This window comes from Aegilops tauschii, chromosome 2 (genome assembly GCF_002575655.3).
Source record: "Aegilops tauschii subsp. strangulata cultivar AL8/78 chromosome 2, Aet v6.0, whole genome shotgun sequence".
Classification (NCBI taxonomy): Eukaryota; Viridiplantae; Streptophyta; class Magnoliopsida; order Poales; family Poaceae; genus Aegilops; species Aegilops tauschii.
The window spans coordinates 88,444,356-88,463,491 of NC_053036.3; the positions used below are offsets into that span (position 1 = coordinate 88,444,356).

The 19,136-nt window shown below is 49.6% G+C and overlaps 1 protein-coding gene across 1 annotated transcript; it reads right to left on the reverse strand.

The window, feature by feature from the left end:
- Nucleotides 1-945: 945 nt before the first annotated feature.
- On the reverse strand, nucleotides 946-2,349 carry LOC109782139 (uncharacterized). Its single transcript, XM_020340737.2, has 2 exons — nucleotides 1,611-2,349; nucleotides 946-1,365 (listed from the first exon to the last, which is right to left on the reverse strand). The coding sequence occupies exons 1-2, from the start codon at nucleotides 2,280-2,282 to the stop codon at nucleotides 946-948; spliced, it is 1,092 nt and encodes a 363-aa protein (XP_020196326.1). The 5' UTR covers nucleotides 2,283-2,349.
- Nucleotides 2,350-19,136: the final 16,787 nt, after the last annotated feature.

A 19,136-nucleotide genomic window follows, 5' to 3' on the forward strand; every position in this document is an offset into this window, starting at 1 on the left:
GAAGCTCTTGCATTACTCATTCTCGTCGATGCTGTAATTTGGCTAGTCATTCCCTGGCTAATTTTGGAAGAACACAACGCCGACCGGTTGTTTGGCTGGGCTCAGGTCCGGAAGTAGTCCGTGATATTATAGAACGAGAATGTAATCCTGTAAATGGTGCTGAGTAATGCAAGATCTTTTGTTTCGCAAAAAAAAAATTGGTGAACCAAAAAAAATTAAGTAGATTGTTCAGTTACGATCTAGGAAGCAGAAATTTCAATATTTGTGGTGTTCGAGTAAACCAAAAAAATTACCATGCTACGTGGAGGGTTCTTAGTTAAAATTGATTTGTTCTAAGGATCTTCTCCCTCAATGAATGAATTGCATGGTTCTTTGTCAGGATCAGTGCCATGTCACTTGGAAATTAGTAGAACCACTTAATGGGTGTTTAGGATCTGGACTCAAGGTTGATTTCGTGATTACTCAATGACCACGCCATTTACTAGTGATAAACAACATCTGATGTAAGGCTTATAAAATCTAAAAGATTGAGTTGGTGCTGAAGCCCCACACCCTGACAATGCGCAACTAACTTTTTTTTTCGAAAAGGGGGAGATCCCTGGCCTCTGCATCAGAGCGATGCATACGGCCACATTTATTAATAAGCAACTAACATGACATGTCATATTGAATCGCAAAGCAGATTCCTCATCTTACATATGTCCATGGTTTTACAACACTAACACAACCATTATTTTTGTTGACCTCACATAATGTCTGACTTGTCAACACAAACCAATTGCTTAATATCATTTCTAATTTCATGGGATCTCCTTGGGATGCAATTAGTAACTCACTACTATGACGATTGACAAGCAAATTGAGCGTGTCTACAAATCATAGTATAGACCAGCAGTACAGTACCATCTAAATACATGCTCAGGTGACACCGCTGATGCCTCATAGCTACCCACGGCCCATCAGTTCTTTTGCTCTGGACACAAGTGCAGATAGAGGTACGCTGTGCTCCATGAGTCCTGCATCACCCGAGAAGAACCTGTAATTTTCAGCCCTTGAAGTTGTACGCTCCACCTTTAGCAGTGCTTCCATCATCCAGTATTTTTTGAAACAGTTGGCGTTGCCAGGATTACACTCCATCATGTATATGGCATGTTCAACTATCACCCTCCTGATTCCGGGACAACGACAGGTGGGTATCATATTTTTCTTAAGTGCATCAACAAGCCTCTTTATAAATCTTTCCTTAATCTGACCATGCTCTAGTTCTCGCGCAAAATCACCTGGAATGACATTACATATTTGTGAACTAAGGCCAACAAGAACCTCCAGTTCTGTCCCTTCTGCATCCATTATTCCTTCCAGCACCTGTAATGGAAATAGCTAACGTATGTAAGCCATGATTAAACTTCAGTAACACGGTTAAGTAGAATCCATGTATTTATTTAGTTTTCTGGTGTATAGAAGTATATGAGTGGTAATTGATGGTGTTGCCATCCATTTACTCGAGTGGACGCTTAAATGAATGCTAAAGAAAATGTTGCAATAACATGTGTAAATATTAATGTACAGTATCCGCCTCTAATATTGCAGCCTAAATTTGCAGCGTTCACCTCTCTCGTAATGTAGGAGATTTCCTTCAGGTCCGAGTCGCCAAGCTCAGATTGAGCATGCACACACATATTCTGCAACAGGCTTGAAGCTATGTACCTGTACCTGCCACTATGGATCATAATTGTGAGTTCCTTGATGAAGACATACCCTGGTTCCGCTAACATAACCAGACAGTTACTGACACTCTCCATCGCCAGTAGTGCTAGTGCTTGCCCAGCATTCATTCGTAATAACTGATCTGAATCTGCACTTGAGGATGCGCCTTGGCTAAGAAATGCATGCATCAACCTGCTAATGATCATCGGGATGTGCCCGATCTCATTATTCACATTTCCATCCATGGCAAAGTTTCTAATCAGTTCTGCTGTAAGCTCCCTAAGTTCTTGGCTGCTCCCTCTGTTATCCAAGATCTCTGCAAGGTTGCTCCAGAGGAAGAGATGTTCTGTAATCTTCTGACGCAAAGTTACACCAAATTTGCCTTTAGTACTTGCAAGTCTTGCCAGCAGCTTCATTGATGAACGTTTCAGGAGTGTCTCGTGTGTCTCACCAATATTTTTCATGTCAGTCATGTTGCTTGTGAACTCTACAATCTTTGAAATGAGGCCAGTTGCTCTGCTGATTTCTATACAGTTCTCAAGATCAAAGGTAGCAAGCCTTTCAAGAATCAACATGCCCTGTACGGGGAGGAGATCATGGTTAGTTGATGGCTCCTCCTCTGGAACAGACCAATGTTTTGCAATCTTTCTCCAGCATCTTAGTATGTGGCTGTTTTGTTCATCCATGTTAGTTGGCTCCTCTCTCGGAATCAAACAGTACAGTGCCATCTGTTTCAACCATTTAAGCACCGGGGAGGTCAGTTCGTTCCTGCCAACTTGCTGAATCAGGTTATCTTGTTTTGTCTCAGGGCTACCAGTGTCCAAAAGAGGGTTCTTTATATTATGTCCTTGAACAGTGTCCAAAAGTGAGGCTATGAGCTGCATCGCCCCAGGAATAGGGACAACTCGGAGGTTTTCAGCGAGCTCGGTCATGATCTTCGCGGCGAATGATCGAATATCTGTAGCCCCCTCACTTGTCCAGCCCAACATGTTGATCAAGCAGGTCACTGTCTGTGTATAAGTGGTGAGTTCTAATATGGCCATAGTCCTTAGGGGCTCCTTTTCTAGAAATATGTGAAGCATCTTAAGACCATAGAGTTGCATCTTGGGAGAGTTTGACTTTACAGAATCCATTGCAAATATGATGAGGTTGGTCTTCTTTGGGCCAAGTATAGCACCTTCCATGCATCTGTCGAAGACATATGCGTAGTACAAATTGACATATTTCACCCCCGAGGGTCCTCTAAATCCAACACGACGGATGAGTGATCTTCGTAGGATGAATGAAAAGATCTCAAAGATGCCGGCAACAATATAGAGTATCCCTTGGCCAAGCACCATCGCATAAAAGATGTAGAGAGATGACAGAAGGTTTTTCATGTTCTCATGATTTTTCTGGTCATTATTCTCTTTTTGTACAACTATAAGGCGCCACAGTGCCAGCCCAATTCGTAATACTGCTGCCGGAATTTGGAGGTTGCCAAATGAAGTTAGCACTAGAACAAGTATGTCCATTGTGATCAGCGCAGATATACCTCTTCTATTAAAATTGAACACCGACATCACTGTCGCAGCAAACATGCACAAGTTCAGAGTAACTCGTTGCCAAAATGCTATTTTGCTGCCAAGAACCCAGTCTGCTAGTTTAATGATGCTTGGGAACCGCAACCTGCTGATTGTGAGTATGAGCACTACCACAAATAGTACCAAGTACACTGTGCAGTTGGCAACTGAGCCATGTCTTTGAAAGATGAAATATTCTTCTTCGAACTTGTAGGAGTACCATACAGAGGGACAAAGCAGTAGGATTGCAACCATTGGGCTCCATAATGAGATCGCGCGGCGTAACATGGGTGGAATTGCAGCTTCTGGACATAGAATTGAACCAATCACAAGTAGTCCCACTACTGAATAAGTCGCCGCTATCTGTCTTATTTCATCATTGGTCCATATAACATGAGTGTCCATGAGAACATTGAAGAAGCATATGAGCGAGATAAGCCCATTCCAGCCAAGAGACCTGAAAGCACCCCTCGTGCGGAAGAACAATTGGTAGTCCATCCTGTTGTTGCGGCTGAACATTCTGAAGTACATACGTATATGGTATAATTAGACAAGAAGGCAATATACGACCAACAAACCAAAGGCGATGTGCTTGTATCTAAATAAGAGTGTCAATTGTCAAATTTGGGAGTTGGGGCCCTAATTTTTGAGCATGCAAGGACGGAAGAAAAGAGTTATATGCAAGCCTAAGGACAGACTATACACCAGATTATAACGCTACACTCCAAGTGCTAGGCATCACCGGTAGTAGCACCGTCTTTACCATTCGCCCCTGCGTTTCCCCACGACCGAGCCTTGGTTTTGATCGTGGTTCAGCAACTCGCCGCTCCAAGTCGGCTCGTGGTTTAGCAACTTGCCGCTCCAAGCCAGCTCGCGGAGGAGTGACGAGTTGCTCCAGGCGCAATGCTCATAACGGCTCCGACGCAATCTTCCCATCGGGACAGATGTTCGTCTTTAGCAGTATCACCCTCGTCGCCAACTCGACTGGCCACCTCGGCTAGGTCGAGGCCTTCGCTCCAGGCCGAATCGTAAGATTTGGCCGCATGGAGTACACCAAGGACTGCCGCAGAGAGTTGATCTTCTCGGGTTTGGCTTCTTGCCAATTCTTGGAGCAACATTCTCTGGATCTCTCGATCTTGATGTTAGATCGGATCTTGAAGATGTCGGAGGAAGTCATTTTTTCGACACACCCACCACCCATCTCATCGCCAACGTCGAAGATCTCACCAACGTCCTTGAGGGTCCTCGTAGGAAACAGAAGACATGAAAGAGGAGGTCGGTGAAACCATGGATAGCCGGCTATCAATCATGCAGCCCTTACACAAGTGGCAGGTGACCTTGACCTACATGTGTTACATGGCGACCACGCTTTATGCCAGTTCGGGCAACGCCAATGTTGACGACAACGACAACGAGAACGAAAACGTCAATGGCAACAACAACAATGCCGGCGACGCCGAGGATGACCCTGACTACGATCCTGAAAAGGAGAGCCCACCGTGTGATAGATCACATGATGATGAGGAGGAACCCCGACTGGTAAGCGTCTTTGGCCCCTAAGACGAGAACATACTAAAAGAATCACTAGGCGGTCCCCGACACGACGAAGCTCGTTTGAGACTGCTCAGGTCAACACATATGGTGACCACGGACAACAACCGGTTGCTTGGGCAAATTTAAGACCTCGAAGATTGCTGGCAACAAATCCTCCAATATGAGGAGAACCTAAAGGGTGATGACGAACAGATGAGGCTGGTCATAGTGGGGAGTAACTTAGACTAGTAACATGCATATGTTACTAGTCTATGTTACTACCTCTATAGTGCATAGTATCATAGATGGTCTCATTTATTGCCATGCATGACACATAGTAGCATCACATTTATTATGTTACAGTATCTATCTATGTTACTATAACCATCTCTCTCTTCTTTAATTGCTTGCCACATAAGCATGTTTGCGAGTCCCAAGTGCATGATACTACTTATGTTACCCCACTATCACTAGTAGAAAAAGGGTCTAATGTGAAACTCATTAGTCCCGGTTTGGTATTGAACCGGCACTAATGTAACCATTAATGCCGATTCCAACGGCCAGGCGGGCGGCGCTCATTAGTACCGGTTCGTGGCGAATCTTTAGTACCGGTTCGTGCCACGAACCGGTACTAAAGAGGTGGTGGCCTTTAGTAGGGGTTGGTGGCTCCAACCGGTACTAAAGAACCCCCCTTTAGTACCGGTTGGAGCCACCAACCGGTACAAAAGGTGGTGCGCTGCCACCCGCAGTGCACAATGTTTAGTCCCACCTCGCTAGTTGAGAGGAGCTCGCACCGGTTTATAAGCCCCGCCGCGGCTACCGTGTCGAGCTCCTCTCTAAGCAGGCCTTTGTGGACCTATTGCAAGTCTTCTGCCCTGTGGGGCCTACTGGGCCGTACGGGCCTGCATCCTGGCCCAACTAGAGATTGGGTTTCTAGTCGTATGCAGGCCGTGCCGGCCCAGTAGGCTGGCTGTTTTTGCTTTATTTCAAAAATAAAAATAAAAAAATCATTACCAACTGGGACTAAAGGTCCCCCAGACCACGGCGCGCCTCGTGCCACGTGGTGGGCCTTTGGTCCCGGTTCGTGTTAAACCGGGACTAAAGGGGGGGACCTTTAGTCCCCCACTCTTTAGTACCGGTTCCAGAACCGGTACTAAAGGTCCTTACGAACCGGTACTAAAAGTCGTTTTTCTACTAGTGTATGGCCAGCCTGAAGGCCAATAAGGCACCGGCCGGGCATGGCCGCAACCTGATAAGAGACTTGCATGCCATCTTGGACCACAGTACGGTCATTAAACGCACATGGGCAAAGAATCTCCACCCAAGCACAGGAGATTGGCCAAATGGAGAACTGACATGAGCAAGCGTCTTAGGCTAGTCAAAGTGGGTAGTAAGGCCCCTCCCAATGCTCCACCTTGTACGGGTGCTAAGCATGCCATGTAGACGAAAAATCTGATGTGGCAAGGCAATTAAGAGGAGAGAGATGGGTTTGGTGATCCCAGAAAGAACCAATGCCAAGTGCGTGAATCTAGGCAAAACATTTAAATGAAGTAAACTCACCAATGCATGAGAGAGTTTAGTAGCTAAATCATTAAATGAAAGGATCTTAGCTACAAGAAGCTAAGCACCTATGCATTGGGGAGTTTGTTTGCTAAGCTATTTAATATGCTTAGCACCCCATCTAAGCATCGGTCCATTGGGAGAAGCCTAACCATGCATATGTTACTAGTCTATGTTACTACCATCATAGTGGGTAGTAACATAAGTGTAGTGTCATGCAAACCTTCATTTATTATGTTGTAGACTCATTTTGCATTGGGGTGCGTTATGTTACGGTAACATATTACGTTACCACAAGCACCTCTCTTCTCATTAACTTCATGCCACATAAGCATATATGTCTTGGGGTGTGTTATGTTACTATCTAAGTTACTCCCACTATGGCTAGCCTTACAGAAGGGACGGGCCATCTCAGCAAGCACTACACCGAGATGTCTCGTAATGTGTGGGCAGCTCCCAAGCTAATGAATTATGTTACTATCACATAGCGCTTCCCAAGAAAAATTGAGTCTACAAGCTAATGAATGCAGCCATATATGATACTACCTCTATGACACTTTGCACTATGACGAAGATAGTAACATGAATTAGTGTCATATGCATGACACTAGTCTAAATTACTCCCCATTATGACTAGCGTGAGCAAAGGCCAAGGACATGCACCAACTGGCTTTCAGCAAGTATGCTAAAACTACCGCCATAAATGATGCGCATTGCATTATTGACACCGCCCGAGAAATTGGAGGCCCATCTGCGTCGTGCCCCCTAGTTTCTTGGACCGAATCATTACCCATCCTTCCCCACCAGAGCTTTAAAATCACAAATTGTGACAAGTATGACGACACCTCAGATCCCATAATTTGGATTGGTCATTGGTGACTACATCCTGGCAGTCCAAGTGGCAAACGGTAATGCGAACGAACCTGTGGTTGGATGGTCAGGTGGACAGTGGTATCCCCAGTCCACCAGTGTCCAAGTCCTGATGCTCGCATTTATTCTGATTTATTTCGGGATTTCCGGCGATGCACATTCAGTGGAAGGAGACGCTCCCGTCGACTACAGGGCGCCTACGGTGACTTCGTAAAATCTCAAAATGATATGAGCGCTTGCGTCTGTATTGTGTTAAAAAAGTGGCAAACGATAATGACTTCCACGCGGTAAAACACCTACCCCTCATGTTGAAGATCAGGCATGGTTACACACTCTCTAGCCTGGTTCAATTGATAGCTGAACAGACCTTTAGGCCGAATCTATGGCAAATTTCAGAGGCAATATGTCTGACCTGTTGACACCAGCGACCTATCCAACATGAGACAGGGGAAGAAGGAATTCGTACGTAGTTACTGGGCTCAATTCCTCAAGAAGAAAAACAAAATCGTCCAGTGCAACGATGCCGAGGCCATAGCCGTGTTCAAACATGGTGCCGACGACGAGTTCTTCATAGCTAATTTTTTCTAAATAATATATATTTTTATTAATTTTCATAAATATTACGTTGGGTAATTTTTTTTTAAATAATACACCGTCGGCCCGCTGCAGGCCGACTGGGCCTAGTCGGCCCACAGCAGGCCGATTGGACTCCAGTCGGCGCCCCTGTCGGCCCACTGTGGGCTGATTGGGTCCTGTCGGCCCACTGTGGGCCGACTGGAGCTAATTGGCTCGCTGTGGGTTAATTGTTTTTGCAAAAAAAGTAAGCATAAAAAATATAGGTTTAAAAAATGTTAATTATGTAATTAAAAAAATGTTAAACGTATATAAAAAATGTCCTGATGTATACAAAAAATGTACAGTATATATGCAAAAAAGTTGACTAAAAATATGTTTTCAAAAGTGTTAATCATGTATTTAAAAATTGTTAAATGTGTGTATAAAAAATGTTCCTTATCTATACAAAAAATATAGAATGTGTATGAAAAAAAGTTGACAAAAAAAATATGTTTGAAAAAAATGTTAATCATATATTTGAAAAAATGTTCCTTATCTATGCAAAAAATATAGAATGTGTATGAAAAAAGTTGACACCAAAAAAGTATGTTTGAAAAAAATGTTAATCATGTATTTGAAAAAATGTTCAACGAGTACACAAAAATGTTTCATGTATTGGAATGAAAGGTTAAACGTGTATAAAAAAAATGTTCCAGCTCCGGATCCGGTATGGGAGCATCACGGACCTAAGCATGATTGGTTGCTCTTTTTGTATGGAACTGGAACATCTTTTTCAAACATATTTTTTTGGTGTCAACTTTTTTTCATACACATTCTATATTTTTTGAATAGATAAGAAACATTTTTTATGCACACATTTAACAATTTTTAATCATGTATTTGAAAAAATGTCAACTTTTCAAACATATTTTTTTGGTGTCAACTTTTTTCATACACATTCTATATTTTTTGTTTAAATAAGGAACATTTTTTATACACACATTTAACAATTTGTTTAATACATGCTTAACACTTTTTAAAACATATTTTTTATGTCAACTTTTTTGCATATATATTGTACATTTTTTGTATACATCAGGAATATTTTTTTATACACGTTTAACATTTTTTAATTACATGATTAACATTTTTTTAAACATATATTTTTTATGCCTACTTTTTTTGCAAAAACAATTAGCCCACAGCGAGCCAATTAGCTTCAGTCGGCCCACAATGGGCCGATAGGACGCAATCAGCCCACAGTGGGCCGATAGGGGCCAGTCGGCCAGCTGTAGGCCGACTGGAATCCAATCGGCCTGCTGTGGGCCGACTAGGCCCAGTCGGCCTGCAGCGGGCCGATGGTGTATTATTTTTGAATTTTTTTTATCGAGCGTAATATTTATGAAAATTAATAAAAAATGTATTATTTAAAAAAAATAGCTTCTTCATAAGGGACCTCGGTCACTACAAGCCCAAGTTCATGGAGATGATGACCAGATTTTGCGCCGGTGAAGATACAAGGCTGGAACAGAGCCCTTCGTCTCGTCCGCTCCCGCGAGCGGCGAGGCAAACCCTAGTGTTCTCCTCCAGCTCTCCCGTTCCTCCCCCCCAGCATCCTCGCCGCCGCCGGCTCGCGCCGCCGGGCAAAGCCTGACCGGCGTCGGCGATGGCGGGGCATCTTCCCCCTCCTCGCGGCAGGCTTGCGCAGGACAGCGCCACGGCATGGACGGCGTGGCGTAGCGGCATCCGGGGAAGCGCAACGGAGGTGTCCTAGGTTGGCGGCGCGGGTGGCTGCTTGTCAGGGGCGCGGTGGGGCGAGCCAGCTCGAGCGGCGGCGGTGCGCGTCTCGGCCCAGATCTGGATCGGGCGGATGCTCGGGACGGCGGTTGGCAGGCGACGCGGGCCACGACTGCAAGGGCCGATCGGCGGCGTGCGGGGCTGGTAGTGCGGCTGGCCGCTTTGGGGGCTGGCCTGGTTCCGCCTGGCTCGCGGCGACGCTCCCGCGGGTGGCGGCGGCGCGGGGCTCGCGGAGGCGCCCGACGTGTGTGGGCGGCGTGGCTCCTGTGCGCGGTCGGCGGCGTGGTGGGATTCATGGTGGTGGCCCCGTGGCGGCGGGGCCTGCGGGAAGTTTGGGCATCTCCGTCTCCGACCTGGATCGACCATGTTTGGGGACTTCGGCGGCGTCCCTCCCCTTCGGCGGCTCGACGCGCGGGTGCGTGCCCGGCGGCTCTGACGCTTGGAGCTCGGCGGGCGGCACAGGTTGGGCAGTGGCCGGGGTGGCCGCTGCTCCGGCCGTGGACGGCTCCACGGTGGCTTGGCAAGTCGGCTTCGGCGACGGCTGGCACGTCCTGCCGTCGGTTCGTCCGTAGGCGGCTTGTATCGGCCTTTGGCCCCCTCCTCGTCGTCCGGTCGCTACGCACGGTGAAGGGTTGGCCTTCTCCCAGCTGCGGTCCATCACTCGTCTCGCGCCCGATGCGCAGGTACGAACTCGTCTCGCGCACAGTGCCGCAGGACTAAGCTCGTCTCGCGCACGGTGCAGCAGGACTGACCTCGTCTCGCGCACGGTGTTGCGGGACCAAGCTCGCCTCGCACCCGATGCTGCAGGACGGGTCGATGGAGGCCAGGTGGCCGACCTATTGGGTCTCGACGCTGGGGGTAGCCCAGGGGTGCGAAAGGTGGGACTTTTCCGCTCGTCTCTTTGGTTGGGATAGCAGCAGGTCTCGGGTGAGGTGGTGTCAAGGTCTTGGATGCCGGGGCGGCGGCCCCGGTGGTGGTTGCGTGGTACTCTCGGGCAGAGGCCGTGGCTTGGTGTTGCCCGGTGGCCATGGCCGTGTGGGTGTCATGGTTGCCGGGGTGTGGCGTTCGGTGGAGGTGAGTTTTGGACGAGGTGAAAACCTGTTCTATCTTCGGACGGACCGGCGGCGGCGAAGCTCGTTCCCTTCTTGAAGGCGTCGTCGCGGCTCTCATTGCCTGTCGTGCGGCTCCGGGGGAAACTCTGATCCTCGGATTGGACGGCGGCGGCGCTCCGGTGTCGTACCCTTCCTGAAGGCGCCGCCTTGGAGCCCACGGTTCGTCATATGCGGCTTATTTTCATCTCTTCGCGGTGGTAGTGCTAGGGATGGTGTTGCCGCGCTCAGCGCCTATGTATCATGCCTTGGGTGTGTGAGTGTGTTGTGATGGCGTGCGTTTGTACTGAGTTGTTGGGATCGTGCTTTATATATAAAGCGGGGCGAAAGCCTTTTTGGGTAAGATACAAAGCTAGCCAAGAAGAAGGGCCAATGTGGCAACCCTAGTCTGTCCGAGGTTAAGGACGTTAACTAAAAGTCACGCCGCAACCACGGGAACAAGCGCCGAGATGGTAGCGACATCGAAGACGGCGAGGTGGTAGATCATGGGAACCCGCCGACGATTGGGTCCGACGAAGTTCACTGCCACCGCATCGCTGGGTTGCACAGCCGATGACTTGCCCTCTTTGCGGGGAGTAGGCCATGGCGACCGTTTCCCCCGCCCAAAAACCAACCCTGGTCCATGCTTCGCGGCGGCGGAGGGAAGGTATTCTTCCCCTCCCGCTGAAGCATATTCTTCTAGGACTCACGACAGTCCGATGAGCGGGCTGCCAGACATAGTGAAGACATGTTGTGGGAAATGGAGATCCGCCCCGGCCGGCATTAGACTAATTTTATTCAGTCCATTATAGTTTAGTTAAAATATGTTTGAAATATAAATGTATTCGTCTGGTTTATATTAAAATCATCCGGTTCGGGTGAATTTCATTCGGTTTGTTGAAATGCGTTTTAGCCTTTTGGATAGCATTGGATGGCGGCTCCCGCATCCGCGTCCGCCAACTGGTTCCTCAGGTCCGCGAACGGATGCGGTGTCCGATTTGTGGGTCAGTATTGGAGATGCCCTGATATGCTCTCGACACGAAGCGCTCCGCTCGTGCGAGTTGGCCGCGCCGGGAGTCTTTTAGATTACTTCACATTTTGTTAGAGATCTGTTAATCGTAAAAAAAGAAATTTGTCCTTCCAGTTGTATTACTTGTTCGTCACCGAAAGGAAGTAACGGAAGAGTTTATTTCGCGACATGTGGTAGTTCCAAACGTACCTCAAAGCTTCTAGGAAAATTATGCCAGTGGGGACCCAGAAATCCGAGCTGAGGTCCTTGGAGTAGCCACCAAGCAGGACGACGGTTGCCCAGGTGAAGGCCAGCGTGCCCAAGGCGTTGCCAAGCCTCTCGATCAGCGCGATGAAGCGAACGAAGCGATTCAGCCCCATCTCCGGCGCGGTGGTGGCCTTGCCGGCGGGAGGATCCGTCGGCATCTGTACGCGGTGCTCGGTGACGATCGCCATTCTGCGCTATTTAGAGCAGCAGCAGGAGCAGCAAACAACACTACGCACACGCACTGGTCCTGTCCACACTCCCTGCAGCTGCTTGGTGGTGAGTTCTCGGGGTTTTCTCCTACAAATACCACCGACATATACTGTTTCTCTTCCGTGAAAACAAAACAAAAGGACTTGACTGTTTTCATATTCGTTGAGCCAACCAGGCACGTGAAACACTGGCAGATCAAGCCGCATGTGTCGATAAAACTCTGGTAAATTTCCGCGGACAACGTACAGACGTACTACGCACAGCCCATCGAGGACGGTCGTCTTCCAAGTCGTCGTAGTGGAAAGCGACCTACCCGGCGCTCGCCGAGAGGCAAACGATCGATTCACATAGTTGGAAGCTTTTCAATGTTTTCGTTGTCACTTTGGATGTAGATAAATGATGTAGTCTTTAACGAAAAAAAAAACTCTCCCTCTTATGTAGGTTATCTACTCATTACACGTTGGCTCCGTCTTTGATAAATTCGTCGACAACTATAGCAGCATGACTTGCTTATAGTGCTACGTATGCATATGGAGCGGTTGGCCAAAAGGAAATTTCACAAACCTAGCTATGATACCACGAGTCCATGACACCGACAACACAGTGCAAATGAAGCTGAGATCCTTGGAGTAACCTCCGAGTAGGATGACGGTGGCCCAGGTGAAGGACAGCGTGCCCAAGGCGTCGCCAAGCCTCTCCATCAGCGCGACGAAGGGAACGAAGCCATTCAGCCCCTTCTCCGGCGCTGCAGCGGCCTTGCCGGCGGGAGGATCCGCCGGCATCTGTACGCGGCGCTCCGCGACGTTCGCCATTCTGCGCTATTAGAGTAACTCCAGCCGCGTCCCCAACAGGCCCCTCAAGATGATTTTTTTAGCCCGTTGGATGCTCGAAAATCGGTCCAGTCGCGTTTCAGGAGCCCTTTTTCGCCGGTTTGGGCGCTGGGAAACCGGTTTTGGCGCGAACGGAAATGAGCCCGCCGAGTCAGCGACACGCCGCTTCGTCATCCTCATTGCCTTGGTTCCGCGGGAATCAATGCAAAGGCTGCCGCGCTGCCGCGCCGGTCACCCTCCATTGATGCCTCACGGGCGGCGCAGTGAAGGCGCCGCGACGCGCGTCCCGCCCGCTCCCGCCACGTGTCGCCCAGCATGCAGGTTCTCACCGCCCCGCTTCGGCTATAAAAGCCGACCTCCCCGCCGGTGAACGCCACATCTCGCCTTCTCTCGCCTCGTGTCACCACAATAGCAACTCTCCCCCTCTTCCCCCGCTGACGAGCAATGGCTGAGCGGTACCCCGGCGGTGAACGACTTCGGCCGATGCCATCTCCACGAAGACGAGGCGCGCCTCCTCTACGAGGCCGACTATCCGGCACCCCTAGACATGCGGGTGCCAGGCACGTGGAAGTTGAGCGCCGGCGGCGTCCCGGTACCCCCGGTGCCCACCGGCGCCGAACGGCGGGCCGAGATCGCCCGCAGCTCGTCGCTGACGAAGGCGCAGCGAAACGAGCCGAGGTACGCCGCTGACAGCCACACGCTGTGGACGATGTACTTCGAGCTCCGCCGCGAAGACCAGATCGCCTCCACCAACGGCATCATCCCCCGCGGCCGCCTCAACGCCGACGGGCGGCGCGAGTGGTGGGGCGTGTCCGGCCGCACCCTCGAGGCCGTCCTCGACCACATCGAGACCGGCAACACGCCGCGCCTCGAGTACCCGGCGCGCCCGTCCTTCTCTCGCCGCCGCGGCGAATGGAGGCGGTGACCTCCTCATCGTCAGGCTCCGGTTCGCTCTCCTCCGGGTCGCCGACGCTCCGCCCCGTGAAGCCGGAGCCGGAGGAGACGCCGCTTCGGTGTCGCACCCGCAGCGGCGCCCTCGTCATCAACGAGGGCGGCCGCCCCTCCCCGCGTTTCCTCTGCCTCATCCGGTCGAAGACCGAGCCGGGGCTGCTACCCGTGAAGTCGGAGCACATGGAGATGGCCGCCGACGACGAGACCGCCCTCAAGTGGGCGAAAGCGGACTACGTCCGCGAGCAGGTGGCGCGCCAGCGCCGGGCCTACGAGGAGATCAAGGCCCGGCGCCGCGGACGCGACGAGGGCGGCATCGTCGTCCTCGACAGCGACGACGACGAGGATGCGCCCGGGCCGTCCAACCTCCCGCGCGTTGGCGACCCTGGTCAGGGGTGCAGCAGGGACGGCGCCGGCAAGTCGCAGCAGGGCGGCGTCGGTAGCGACGACGACGAAGACAGCAGTGGCGACTACACCCGTTTCTACAGGCTCCTCGGCATGTAGGGCGGCGGCAGCGGGCTCCGGCGGGCGGCCGCAGCGGCGTAGTAGGGCTAGGCGTAGTTGTTCTATGTTCTTTTGTACAAATCTGAATGAAATCGCTGAGTTTACGACGTGTTTGTATGAATTTGAATCAAATTGCCGAGTTTGTGCCGTGTTTGGGGCGGCGACTGGAAATACAATCGCCCCCACGCCGAAATGAAACGCCCGTTTAGCCCCGGACGGCGCTTTTTCGGCGTGCTGGGGGCCGAACGGCTGGAGTTGCTTTTAGAGCAGCAGCAAGGGCAGCAAACAACACTACACACACGCACTCTGGTCCAGTCCACACTCTCTACATGTGCTTGGTGGTGGGTTCTCGGGGTTTCGTCCTACAAATACGAGACATACTGTTTCTCTTCCGTGAAAAGAAAACAAAAGGACTCGACTGTTTTCATATTCGTTGAGCCAACCAGGCACGTGAAACACTGGCAGATCAAGCCGCACGAGTCAAGAAAACTCTGGTAAATTTCCACGGACAACGTACAGATGCAGTACGCACAGCCCAGTCGAGGACGACAAATCCGATGCTCGCCGAGAGGCAGAGAATTCACATGGCCATGAAAGAGCTCTAGGCCCCGCTTGGAAGCTTTGTAATGTTTTTCACAAACCACCGACAACACAGTGCAAATGAATGATTACGTTTATTTTATAAAACTTTAAATAGCTAGAGAATAAATGATGAACAACCTACAATACAACCTGGCTTTTACATGAGCTTTCGTGCAGCCCATCATGGATCTCTGATCGGTAGCGAACGACTTCAACTTAATCATGGAACATGGATGCAGCGGACAAAAATACGACAGAATAAACAGGTTTCGACGTTCATGAACGACGTCAAACTGGCGGAGGGCCCAATTTACGGAAGGCGCTATACTTCCTCGGGTGAGCGCTCGCGGCCTACCGTAAGTTAGACATGCGTAAATGCATGTGCATTGCAACAGAAGATATTATTACGCATCTCACATATACACAGCATGCACAAATATCCGTGTGTTGTAACGGAAGTTATTGTTACACGCCTCACATATGCATAAATGTCCGTGCGTTGCAACGAAAGATATTGTTACACGCCTCACATATGCACAACGTGCACAAATGCCCATGCCCGGCCTGGAGGGCCGACATCTGGGCCGGGCTCATTAGACATGTGCATGGACAACCAGGCCTGGAGGCCTGAACGCGAATCTAACATCTGGGCCGAGCTCGGGTTCCACTTTCTCGCCAAGCCCGACATCCCTAGCCCAAGCCCGGCCCGAAGCACATGAACAGTGACATTCCTAATTAAATTAATTATATTCGGGATACAACTCTTTGCTCAAGATGATGTGAACTGATCGATCAGTCTAGAATATGTAACCAATTGGCTAAGTCACTATATACCTAAATAGTTGTTTTTTTGAGAATTATATACCTAAATAGTTGATCCTCATTATATCAATTCTCTCAACATACACACATGTCACCTCACCAAGCATGCCACATCATCATCCCACTAATTATTTTGTCTTAACATGCACCAAAAATACTATTCATATTCTCTCTCAACATGCACACATCTCAACTCTCCACACATGTCACCTCATCATTAATTATATTTCTCTCAACATGCATGGAAAATACTACTTATATTCTATATATATTCACAACTATATAATACAATTTATCATATTTATTTTATTTTGCTTCAAAAGAAATTGCAAGAGATCTGTGCAACAAGTCACAGGGTATTATCTAGTCTATACCTATTAATAAAGGGATTAGTGCTTTTGCCCGCCCATCATCAAATTACCCTTGAAGTTGACAAGAATTACCCACCAATGCCATCGATAAGCGGCAAAAAACAACTCACTTTTTTAAGTCCTGGCTACCACGTCTGGTTCATGTATAATTATCCCAACATGCATCACGAGTGAACTATAGCCTTGCTCTTCCAATCGGGAGACTTGACTTCAAGTCTCACTTCTCTAATTTTTTCTGCTTTTCTCTTTGAATTCTGGTTGGTGTAAGATAGAAATGCCTCGCCCAAGCAACGCTTAGCAGATGGGTTGCACGGTGTTACAATTTCAGCCTAGTTTAACATTTTTTAGCAGATTCAAGTAATTTTTGAAATATTCATACCTTCCAAACCCTAACACCAAATTTAACGGTACTCCCCCCTCCCAGCCCCCGCGTCCTCCGCTCGGGCGGCTCGGGCAGCGACTAGGGTTTCCTCGCACCGCCACCCCCACCCTCCCTTTCTCCCTCGCCGCCACCCGAGGAGGTCGCCGGGCAAGCCCGCATGGCCGCCGGTGACGGTGGCGGCGGGGATCTTGCCGCTCTGTTTTTCTCACGGAGGGCAACGGTCGTCGGGGCGGCGGCCCCGGGTGGCGAGGCGTCGGCGTTCGGCTGGCGGCCTCCGTTGGTGCCGGTGGCCAGGTTCCTCGGCCGCTCGGGCGGCGAGGCCCCTGGTGGTTGGTGGTCGCGGTGGGAGGCCTTCTTCTTCGTCAGATCTGAAGGTATGACTCCTCCACCTCTCTGGCTCACTCCTCGTCCCCATCCATGGTGTCCGGCAGCCTTGGCTGCTGGCGCACTGGCTGGTGAGGTGCTGGTGGCTCAGGTCTGGGTCCGGGGGGAAACCCTAGGCCGGTTGGTCCGGCCTCGGCGGTGGCGACGCCCAAGGGCGCCGCTTTCCTTCCTGGAGGCGTCGTTGAGGACCATCCTTGCCCACCCCCTACCTTGCTCCCGAGCGAAAGCTCAAAATCCTCTCCGGATTGGGCGGCGTCGTCGCCGTGTCCGTCGTGCTCTCCATGGAGACGCCGCCTGGGGATGTTGCGGGTTTGGGTGAGTGTTGCCTTGGTGTGGAGGCGTCTGGCAGCTGGTTTGTCCTCTCTACAGTGGATAGCGATGCCTTGATTTGCAGATCCGGCGTCCCCTTTGGTGGTTTCTCTCCGGCGTGGCTGTCAGCCGTGTTATTGAGTACCCGACTCTTCTCTGCGGCGTCTGATTTTGCTCTCGTGATGCTTGCTGTTGTGGCTTGGCTCGGTGCTGTTTCATCCTCTTCGATTTCCCCAAGTGGCTTTCCCTCTTTGCTGGGTGTCCGCGGGCGTCAGCGTTGTAGCTGGCGTAGTGTGCTTTTGGCTTCGTGCAGGTCAGGCGACGTGTTCTTCATGAGTGTCCGTGAAGCCGGCTCCTATCCTAGCTCTCGGGTGAGTGTCTCTCTTGCCGATGGTGCGGCGTCCTCGAGCCAGGACGAGAGGGTAGGGGCCCTCTTCGGCATCTAAGGAGGTAGGAGTTGTCCCTTCTCCGCCCGATGTTACAGACACAATCTTGGTCCTGCCCTTAGCAGTCGGCTGATCCTTGGCTATCTACTCTGTTTGGTTGTCCTGACCCTTAGTGTAGTGGGCAGCGGCATTAGCAAGATGTGCTCCATTTTCCTATTTTTGTGCTTGTTAGTGCGTGTTGCGTTGTAAGCTGCTCCATCAGCCCTTGTATCTTTTTCTTCTTTGTTTGCTTTGTTGGTTCTCTGTAATGCCTGGCCGGTTCATGGCTTTGTTAATTTAAAGCCGGGCTCTTCTTGAGCCTTCGTTTTAAAAAAACACCAAATTTAACATGTTATAGGAAAATTGCTCAGAAAAATATGAAGACTTCAAATATGATATTATCTTGCATGTTCATCATTTCTAAAATTATGTTTACGATGCGCCCTTAATTAATATATTTTTATATGGGGTATTTTGAAAATGTCTATTATATATGTTTCCTACAACTAGGTAGGTATTTTTGCTGTCTAATAAATTGGACACAATTTCAATACACTTAAAAATCATCCCACCTATGTTTTTGCACAACACTATTTATCACATTGTTTCAAGTACGACATCATGAAAGATTTTAAGGGATTTGCTGATGTATTTATTTTTCACCCGTTGCAACGCACATACATTTTTGCTATTATATTAATTTGTTATACCTATATTTTTAATAAATATATATAGTCATTTTTGGAATTTTTTCGGGCTTTCGTGCTGGGCCTCGGGCTTTGGATTTGGGCAGGGCTTGGCAAAGTCCATGCAGATGTCTAATGAGCCTGGCCCGAGCCCAACCTGGATGACGGGCTTCGGGTTTGGGCCGGGCTTGGCAAAGCCTGGAATTTTTCCTAGGCTTGGGATTTTTTTTCGGGCCAAGCCGGGCTCGGGCTTGGACTGGAAGAAGAGAGGCGGTGACAAAGAAGGAAACAAGGAGGCTAATTGGTTCGTTGCCAAAGTATGGCATTGCCAATATTTGACAAGCCAACATTTGGCAAAACCAAAAATTGCCAAAAATTGGCAACTTTTTGAGAGGTGGACAAGAACCAATTGGTAGCCAACCAATTAAGACCCAAATTTTTAGACTTGCCAACAATTGGCATGCCAATTATTGGCACCAAACCAATTAGGCTCAAGGATTGGGCAAGCACCAATGAGGGCCGTGGTGGCGTACCATCGTTGTAGCGAGCATCAGCTGGGCACACACACCACTATGCCGGTCCGACTTACCTTGACGTTGTCATGACTCATGAAAATTGGATTGGGCTTACCCGCGCTCAAAGGGGACCAAACGGCGACCACGAGCGAGCAGCTCGACGCACAACGGCCGTTCCCCATATATCTACTCCTATAAAAAACTCAATTGGTGATGATGG

Excerpts from the sequence above, each read along its gene's own strand:
- LOC109782139 (XM_020340737.2), bottom strand. The coding sequence starts at position 2,282 with ATGTTGATTCTTGAAAGGCTTGCTACCTTTGATCTTGAGAACTGTATA. Across the intron at positions 1,366-1,610 it reads TCTCCTACATTACGAGAGAG|GTGCTGGAAGGAATAATGGA; the intron begins GTGAACGCTGCA and ends TTTCCATTACAG.